At 50.5% G+C, this 10185-nt stretch overlaps 1 protein-coding gene across 1 annotated transcript; it reads left to right on the top strand.

Annotated features, from left to right (window-relative positions):
- The first annotated feature begins 564 nt into the window (after positions 1–564).
- Calhm3 (calcium homeostasis modulator 3) lies at positions 565–6823 on the top strand. The gene is made up of 3 exons (XM_031384966.1): positions 565–851; positions 2484–2739; positions 5699–6823. Exons 1-3 carry the CDS (start codon positions 565–567, stop codon positions 6188–6190), a joined length of 1035 nt encoding a protein of 344 aa, XP_031240826.1. The 3' UTR covers positions 6191–6823.
- Positions 6824–10185: the final 3362 nt, after the last annotated feature.

The raw sequence follows: 10185 nt of genomic DNA, 5'->3' as shown, positions 1-10185 counted from the left end.
ACAGAAAACCATGTGACATGTCTCTGCTGGAAGGTCTTCACCTCCCAGCCCTTCTGAAAGCAAACCCCGAGCTGGGGCTCCAATGTTTCACCTCAGCGTCTCCTCTTCTAGGAGGCCTCTGGGTAGGAGCAGACCCTCCACCACCTTCCACACAGCCCAAAAGCACACAGGAAATCTCCCAGGGCTGTGCTATCAGGTTTAGGCTCCAGCAGAAAAGACAACTTTGCTCTATCCATGCTCTGTGTCACCACACCCAGAATTTGCCTGTCCCCAGGGAGCCTCATCTACTGTCTATCCGAGTATACAAACCTTGAGTCGGGGTGTAGACGGAGTCAAGGGAACATAGGGCCCATTTGCCTAGCGATGCTTTGGTCCGGCTGGTTCATAGTGTGGCACACCCCGCAGAGGAGGGAGTGGCAAGCGCCTGGAGAGAGGCATCTTTAGAGAAAGCCTGCCTCTACCTCCAGTCTTCATTGCACCTTAGAGGCTGAGTTGGAGGATCCTGTGAACCCCAGACCCATCCCTGAGTGACCAAGCCACAGCTGTGCCCACGCAGTTACAGTCATGGATAGGTTCCGGATGCTCTTCCAACACCTCCAGTCCAGCTCGGAGTCGGTGATGAATGGCATTTGCCTCGTGCTGGCTGCTGTCACAGTCAAGATGTACTCCTCCCTCGACTTTAACTGTCCCTGCCTCGCGCGCTACAATGCCCTCTATGGCCTGGGCCTGCTGCTCACACCACCTCTGGCCCTCTTCCTCTGTGGTCTCTTGGTCAATAGACAGTCTGTGTTGATGGTGGAGGAGTGGCGTCGACCGGCAGGGCACCGGAGGAAGGACCTGGGTATCATCAGGTAGGGTCTCACATACCTCTCTGCTACCAGGGCCGTTAACACTATCAGAGATAGTCTTCCTTGCTCCAGCTGGCGACTGACAGCTGAAGATGTTTTGCTCAGTTTCCAGTTCCCATCTAGAAGCACGTTTCTGTGTGTGTAGAGGTCAGAGGAAACATTTCAGGAGTTGTCTCCTTCCACAATATGGGCTCAGGGGATTGAACTCAGCTCATCAACCCTAGCAAGTGGCCCTACCTGCTGACCCATCTTGTTGGTGTTGAAAATATATATATTGGTTTTTCCAAGACAAGGTTTCTCTGAGTAGCCCTGACTGTCCTGGAACTCACTCTGTAGACCAGGCTGGCCTCGAACTCAGAAATCCGCCTGCCTCTGCCTCCCAAGTGCTGGGATTATAGGTGTGCACCACCACAGCCTGGCGAAAATATATATTTTTGTTCCTATCAATTTTCACCTTTCCGTGGCCACTACTGTAACCATAAGAAGGATTCAGGATTTCTAAGAATTAACCAGATCACACCAGTCCTATTGAATGCATAGTAGGTGTATGTTGCATGTAGTTGCATATTGTTGCATGTAGCAAGAGGAAATCTTTATGTAAAGCTGTATTTCCAGAGACAAGCACCTTACCTCTTGTAGCCCTATGTCTTCAGGGTCTGGCACACACATACAAATCAGCTGATAAAGCTCAGAGGTTCCTAATGCCCATCGGCTGGCATTAAATGCCTACCTGGGGCCAAGGTCCACTCTGCTCAGTGCTTTGCAAGAAAGGCATCTCTAGATTCCCTTTCCACGGGCCCAGGTCTGCTCCTCCAGCAGACCTGCTTTCCAGAATGATGCAGCCTTGACACATAGACACTGAGAACCCTGGCCAAACTCTGAGGGCGCAGATCAGTTGGTGAAGTGCTTGGCTAGAATGTACAGCGGCCTGGGCTGGACCCCAGCACTGCATCCTCCAGATGGGGCAGCATCTCCTGTGATCCCAGACCTGGGGAAGGGGAAGCAGGAGAAGCAGAAGGCGAAGGCCAGCCTCACCTCCTACACAGAGAGCTCAAGGCCAAACTGGGATAGAAGGCCACGCTGGTGTGTGAGTGTGCGTGTGTTATATGTGTGTCTGTGTGTCTGTGTGTGTCTGTGTGTCTATGTGTGCCTGTGTATGTCTCTCTCTCTCTGTGTATATGTGTGAGTTCTGTGTGTACCTGTGCATGTCTCTATGTGTTGTGTGTGTGTGTTTGTGTTTCTCTGTCTCTCTGTGTCTATTTCTCTGTGTGTGTGTGTGTCTGTCTCTGTGTGTGTTCATGTGTTGTGTGCCTGTGCATGTCTCTATGTGTATCTGTGTATGTCTGTTTGTCTCTGTGTCCATCTGTCTGTCTGTCTCTGTGTGTGTGTGTGTATCTGTGTGTGTGTTTGTCTGTCTCTCTGTGTGTTTGTCTGTGTCTGTCTGTCTGTCTCTCTCTCTCTCTCTCTCTGTGTCTGTATCTATGTGTTTGTCTGTCTGTCTGTCTCTCTCTCTCTCTCTGTGTGTGGGGGGGGCCAAGCTCCCACAGCTAGGAGGTGGGCACACTGCAAGTGCAGTTCTCCCTGACTGCAGTTGCATTCAGGTTGCCCCTTGACCCCTCCTTTCTTTGCTCTCAGGTACATGTGTTCCTCCGTGTTGCAGCGAGCTCTGGCAGCGCCCCTGGTCTGGATCTTACTGGCCCTTCTTGATGGGAAGTGTTTTGTGTGTGCCTTCAGCAACTCTGTTGACCCTGAGAAGTTTCTGGATTTCGCTAATATGACCCCCAGCCAGGTGCAGCTCTTCCTGGCCAAGGTGCCCTGCAAGGAGGATGAACTGGTTAAAAACAGCCCTGCACGCAAGGCAGTGTCTCGGTACCTCCGCTGCCTGTCGCAGGTAAGAGCGGTCCTGCCCAGGCCTCTGTGCGCAGATACTTGCTTCCTTTTTAGGTCAACTTGACAAAAGCTAAGTCATCTGAGAGGAAAGAGTCTCAATTGAGAGAACATCTTCATAAAATGGGGTTGCAGGCAAGCCTGTCCGGCATTTTTTTCTCTTTCCTTTTTTTACAAAAAAGATTTATTTATTTATTTATTTATTTATTTATTTATTTATTTAATGTATGTGGGTGCTCTGTCTGCATGTACACCTGCATGCCAGAAGAGGCATCAGATCCCATTATAGACGGTCTTGAGCCACCATGTGGTTGCTAGGAACCGAACACAGGACTTCTGGAAGAGCAACCAGTGCTCTTAACCGCCGAGCCATATCTCCAACCCCTGTCAGACATTTTCTTGATTAATGATTGATGTGGGAAGGCACAGACTACTGTGGGTGGGACCATCGCTGGACTGGTGGTCCTGCGTTCTATAAGAAAGCAGGCTGAGCGAGCCAGTAAGCAGCACCCTTCTGTGACCTCTGCATCAGTTCCTGCCTCCAGGTTCCTGTCCTGCCTTCCTTCAATGAAGGATTAACAATGCAGAAGCCAAATAAGCCCTTTCCTCCCCACTTTGCTTTGGTCACGGCATTTCACCATAACAATAAAAACCCTGACTGAGGCAGATATCCTGTGTGGGGTTGGAGTTGGTGCTGAGCCAGGTCCACGTGACTTCCTGAGGATGCTCTTCACTTCAGGAGCCAAGAGCAGGAGATGTAGAGGGATTAGGACCACTATCCTTGAGAGGTGAGCTCTGGGCCACTGATACCAACTGACCCAGAACAGGTCCTAGGTGCCTGCCTTCCTGGAAGTCCCAGGATGGCAGAAGAATGGAACTGGTAATGAACTCCAGCCCCTGCCTCCCACCCCAGACATGAAAATCTGTCTTGAAAATCATATATTGCCACCCATTGAGTACTTCCACACCAGGTGCTGTGTTAAGCATTCTCTGTGCATCCATTTGTTTAATTCTCAGACCAGCTCTTTGAGATGGAGGCAGTTCTTAACAACCCATGTTTCAGATAAGGTTACAAGGCTCAGAGAGTTTAGTTCGCAAGGCCAAAATCACATAACTAGTGACAGGCAAGACAAGCTCTGGATACCCGTCACGGGTCTTTCTAACTACATCCTTAGAATGACGGACGATCCTCACTTGGATTCTTACTGGATTTTCTTTCTACTATACTGGGGCATCCACAGCTCCACCTCCACCCAGGCTCCCACTTCCTCCACCACCATCAGTGCCTGTGCCAGCCTGTGTCCATCACAGAGCATTCATGAGCCCATTACACATGGAGAAGCTTCAGGACTCCAGGGGCCCCATACTCAGGTGTGAAGCGAACGGAGGGCCTCAGGGAAACACTATATTCAACTCGTTTGGTGGGGAGCCTGGGTGTGACTAGAAAAGACAACTGTAAATGGTGGGAATCTTGTCTACTAGTGATAAGGATTTTCATGTTTGTGGGTCTGGGGGAAAATCTGTACCTTTGGAAGACAGACAGGAGGGGAGTGGGGCAGGTGTGGGCTCCAGCATGAGAGAATGGCTTCCAGTTTCCCTCATGGTTAGCCTAACACTTCCCTTTTGTCCCTACACCCAGCTTAATAGCTCGCAAAATACAGCAAGCATCGTTTCAAGGATGGATGGGAAATAAACACGAGGCTGGGTGTCTTAGGGTTTTACTGCTGTGAACAGACACCACAACCAAGGCAGCTCTTATAAAGACAACATTTAGTTGGGGCTGGCTTACAGGTTCAGAGGTTCAGTCTATTATCATCAAGAGGGGAACATGGCAGCATCTAGGCAGGCATGGTGCAGGAAGGCTGAGAGTTCTACATCTTCATCTGAAGGCTGCTGGTGGAAAACCTAGGATGAGGATCTTAAAGCCCCACACCCACAGTGACACACCTACTCCAATAGGGCCACACCTCCTAATAGTGCCACTGCCTGGGCCAAGCATATACAAACCATGGCACTGGGTAAAGAGAGAAAATGGTTGATGTGTAGGTGAGCAGGCCATAAACAGAAGGAAGAAGAATAGATGTTACAGTGAGTGTAGCTAACTGCTTTGGCTCCCAGTGGGTTGCACATGCACACACCCAGCCAGGAGCTATCTGGATTTGAGAATGAAATCACACACACACACACACACACACACACACACACACACACACACACGACAGTTAATTTTAATATGCCTTGACTAGCTCAAAGTCTGGCCAGTTCTAGTTCTGTGTGGCTAGCATGCATTTCCCTCTGGTACTCCTGGCTCAACACCTTCTAAATCTGTGTTTTATCTTTGTTGTCCTATTACCTTCTGGGCATCCCCTCCCATAAGGCTGCTTTCCTTTTCCACATACATTTTCAATTTTCTTCTGTAGCTCTAAATTGGACCCACCTCCCTCCGAGACACTGCGATCTCTTCCTTTCTTCCTCTCTTCCAGTTCCTAGCCCGTGCAAATCCCCAAGTCCCGTCTCAGTCTACCTGTCCAGCCATTGGCCGTTGGCTCTTTATTGATCCCTCAAATGCCAGCTGGTGACAAGGCCCTTTAGCATTTGTACACACAGATTCCTGATTTTGGGGGGCCGGACTAATTCAAAGCACTAGAACCAATCCCCAGCATCTGGAGGCACAAATGGATGGGAAGATAGGTGGGCAGCCGAAAGGAAGGAAAACTGGAAGAACGGCCAGGTGGGGCAATGATGGACATACAGTCAGAGGAGAGGAGGGACGACTGGATGAATGAGGGGAGATGTGGGTAGACGGATGAATCTGGAGGACGGGTGGCAGGATGGTGACTGAACATGAAATGTATGGATGCGATAAAGGATGAAGAGAAAACAAAGGGAGGAGCCTTGGCGCACACACGGTGTGCAGCACCAGAGTGCTACCACATCTCACTAAAGCCTTCTGGTCCCCCCAGGCCATCGGCTGGAGTATAACCTTGCTGGTGATAGTGGTGGCCTTCCTGGCCCGCTGTCTGAGGCCCTGCTTCGACCAGACCGTCTTCCTACAGCGGAGATACTGGAGCAACTATATGGACCTGGAACAGAAGCTCTTCGATGAGACATGCTGTGAGCATGCGCGGGACTTCGCTCACCGCTGCGTGCTGCACTTCTTCTCAAGCATGCAGAGCGAGCTGCGAGCCTTAGGGTTAAGTCGGGACCCAGCTGGTGGAATCTCAGAGTCACAGGAGCCCCCGGAGCCCCCGGAGGACCCGGATAGTGGAAGTGGGAAGGCTCACCTTCGTGCCATCTCCAGCCAGGAGCAGGTGGATCACCTCCTTAGTACCTGGTACTCCAGCAAACCGCCTCTTGACCTCACAGCATCCCCCAGGCTCTGGGGGCCTGGCCTCAACCACCGTGCCCCTATAGCTGCTCCAGGCACCAAGCTGTGCCACCAGCTCGATGTATAGGGATCTGACAAGGCTCCAACAGCAGCAGTTTTCCCGGGTCAAATTCCCATGTTGGCACGGGTCTGGAAGCCAGCCAGGCCCTGTTGGCCTCCTCCTCAGATGGCCCAGTAGCTACCTAGTTTCTGGGTGTGTCCTCCTCTGTGGAGCCGTTCCCTCTGGGCCCTGATCAAGTTCAGATTCTTATTCAGCGCATTCAGACTGAGTCCCTGAATCTGTCCTTTCCTTCTTCCCTCCCTCCCTCCTCCCTCCCTCCCTCCTTCCTTCCTCCCTCCACCCTTTCTCCCTCCTCCCTCCCTCCCTCCCCTCCTCCCTTATCCTTTCCTTCTCTCCTCATGCCCGCCCCCTCGTGTCTTTTGAGGAAGAGTCACACTTCAGCTGTCTAGCTGAAGATGACCTTGAACTCTAGGCATGGGATTCCTGGCTAGCCTCTTGCCTCAGGCTCCCTTAGTGTTAGGATTACAGGCGTGAGCCGCCACTCCCCAATTTCCAGAGTCTCGTCTCTAACAAGCCCCCACACAATACTGGTTCTTCTAGTCATTGGATCAACTTTGAGTAGCCACAGTCTGAATAAATCTGTTGTGGATCTGGGTCATAGACGTTGACACCAAATTTAAAAACAAAAATTTACCAAAATAGTGTCTGATATTTATTCATTCGATCTTCTTGTAATCTAGGGAAGGCATGATCATCAGCACACACACACCCGCCTTACATTTTATTTATTTATTTATCTATTTATTTATTTATTTATTTATTTATTGTGTGTGTGTGTGTGTGTGTGTGTGCTTTCACGCACGTGTGCCTTGGTGTGTGTGCAGAGATCAGAGGACTATTTGTAGGCATCATCTCTCTCGTTCTGCCATGTCCGTCTCAGAGACCAAACTCAGGCCGTCAGACTTGGCAACATGTGCCGTTACCTGCTGAGCCATCTCGCCACCCTTTCTCCTTCATTTAGGATGTATTTTATTCTGTGTGTACGGGAGGGGGTTGTGGGAGGTAGTGGTATGAGCACATGACTGGCCACAGAGACCAGAGGTGTTGGATCCCCTGGAGCTGGAGTTACAGGCAGTTGTGAGTTGCTTGATATGGGTGCTGGGAACCGAGCTTGGGCATGGATTCTCAACCACTGAGCCATCTCTCCAGCCCCATCCCACCCCATCTGAAAGCCTTACTCTGTTGCCTTAGCTGACTGGAGCTTATAGTGATCCTCCTGACTCAGCTTTGTGAGTCTGTGTGTGTGTGTGTGTGTGTGTGTGTGAAATATGGTCCGGTGAAACTTAGCTGCCCTCCAATTTTCCATCTAGCTGAAGATGACATAGAGCTTCTGATCTCCTTGCCTGCACTTTCTGAGCTCAGGAATTACAGCTGTGCCCCAGCTGTGCCTGGTTTATGCAGTGCTGGGGAACAAAGCACACACTAAGCAAGCACTTTGTCACCTAAGCTACGTTATCACCACGTCATCGTTTGAGAAAGAAAACCAACCCAAAAGGGTGTTGACATTGCCCAAGGTCACCAGCGTAGGGGCATTGAATGTCAGGATACCTGGCTCTGAGCTGTGACACCAGTTTACTCAATAGATCTTTTTATTGTCCTTCAATGCCCTTGTCGGGTTTCTTGCTGCTTCTACCCGGGCTCTCATAGTAGGTTCTAGCAAGCTCTGCTTGGTAAATTCCTCATAATGGTCACTCCAGATAGTTTCCACTTTCCAGACTCTGCTGGTGGAATTTTGGGGGGGCATTGTACAAACTGGACACGGTGTGCACACTTGTACCCAGCACTCAGGATGTGGAGGCAGGAGCATCAGGTGTCTGAGGTCATCCTCAAATACAAAGTGAATTCAAGGCCAGCCTGGACTACATAAGACCATGTCTTAAAAATAAACAGATATGGCTGGTGAGATAGCTCTGGGAGTAAAGGCACCGGTTGCCAACCCTACTGACCCAGCTTTAGTCCCCAGAACCCCTTGTGACAAGTTGTCCACTGACTTCTATGCGCACCCCAGGCAGGCACACAACCACCCTCTCAATACACAGTAAATAACTGTTTAAAAAAAAATTCTTAAAAATAAATAAAAAAGAAAATTGCTTAAAAATAGCTTATATTTTCTTGTGGTGTACCAGTTTCCGGTAGTTCTGTTTGTAGCTGGCCAAAGCTAAGCCTGGTCCGGGCTCTTTTAAGCCAGCCATGTGCCCTCTAGCTGGCAGGGTTGCCTCTCTAGCCTTTCTGCTACCATCTCTGCTGCCTGCTGCCTAAATCACCAGCCAGCGGCATCCCCTTCATAGGTGGCCCCTTCCCCTGATAGTCCTAGCGGCACCCCCAGCTTGGTAAGGGTGTCTCCTGAACCAGGCAGGGTCTAGCTTGGGGACAAAGCCTGTGAGACACCGCTGTTGGATCTGCTAGAAAAGTCTCGGGCAACGCAGGAAGACTCGGGGAAAGATCAATCCCATGGGTTCCTCTGACCCTCATGACTCATTTGTCCCCAAATGCAAAGCTGGGTTTATTGCGGTCTCTTTTTCTTACTCTGGACCCTGGGCAGTGTAGATGCCCCTAGATGACCCTCCTGGAACCTGGATACCTCTATTAAGCCATTTCTACACCCTGGGTTCTTGCTAAGGGGCCTGGTGAAACCAGAAAATCACTGCAGCTCGGCTCCCCCCAACTTCCTGACTGTGGTCAAGCTATGCAAATGTCTACAGTAGCATGGGGCATAGGACATGATTTAGGCAAATGGTTAGCAGCGACTGTGGCAGAGAGTGGAAGAGAGCTTGATGATGGGCCAGCCTCCCTGGGTGAGCTCCTACCCTGGGACAGGAGGCTGGGAGATGGCAGCAGCTAGGGGACTGTCAGAAAGTCACTCCTTCCTTCTTACTCCGAGCATTTATAGGACACCTGCATATGCCACTGTAACAGGAAATATGGAAGAGATGCTTATGGGTGATGTCAAGGAGATCACTGTTTAAAGGGTAGAGATGGGTAAAAGAATGTCGATGACTAAAGGAAACAGTGCAACATAATAGAGGTAGGCCGTGTACCGAGAACCTTGGGAGGGGGGACAATGAAGCTCTAGACTGAAGGTCAGTGATGGTATCATGTGACTCCATCTTAAAGCATGGGACATTCGGAAAGCAAAACAATGAGGAAACAGAAAAGACACAAGCCTGGAGTCAGCAAGGGCCTGCTGCATTTACTCGTGAGGCAGATACTCATGAGGTGCTGGGGCCCAGAGTGGAAGTGCAAGAGTGGGAGGTAGGGACAGGATGAGTGAGGTCACAACAAAATGGAGGGGTGCACATGCAACCTCACACAAGGAAAGGACATGGGCCAGAGCCTGAGAAGTTTGCCAAGTGATGCCCCCTGAGCCCAACGACACCTTCTCTGGACCCTCCGGCCTCACCATGAGTGGTCTCGCCCCTCTTTAGGCCCCAGTCAGTATAGCTGCACACCCCCAAACCTCTATGCCTTCATAACATACACTACCTTTTACTTGCATCATTGCAAGTGTGAGATGCCACCAGCTACAGGTGCCATCCCAACTAAGAGTGAGGGACACAGGTCACAGTGTCCTCTGGCTCTTAAAGTGCCTTCCTTTCAAAAAGAATAGCTATCTTGGGGGCCTGAGCACATTGCTCAGATCTCAGCCACTCCTGACTGGGTTCAGCCCCCTGACTCTGCCCTACACCCAAGGGAGATGCAGCAGCCAAATGAGCAAGGTAGACATGTTCTAAAAAGCATTTACTCTGGCTGTACATGCCTTTGTCTTATGCAGCCTGGGCACTGGCCACCTCCACATCTACTCCCAGGAGGGGAATCTCCATAGATCATTTAACACTCTGTACTATGTACAGAGGACTGAAGGAGCAAGCGAGTGGCTAGTGGCAAGATCAAGCAGGAGATGCTCTCTGGGATTCGTCTAGGTGAAGTGATGCTGAAGGCCACAGGAATGGAGTGGGTTATTGAGAGAGAGAGGAGAGAGAGAGAGAGAGAGAGAGAGAGAG

Source organism: Mastomys coucha, unplaced genomic scaffold (assembly GCF_008632895.1).
Source record: "Mastomys coucha isolate ucsf_1 unplaced genomic scaffold, UCSF_Mcou_1 pScaffold21, whole genome shotgun sequence".
NCBI lineage: Eukaryota > Metazoa > Chordata > Mammalia > Rodentia > Muridae > Mastomys > Mastomys coucha.
This window is presented reverse-complemented; position numbering and strand designations above follow the sequence as displayed.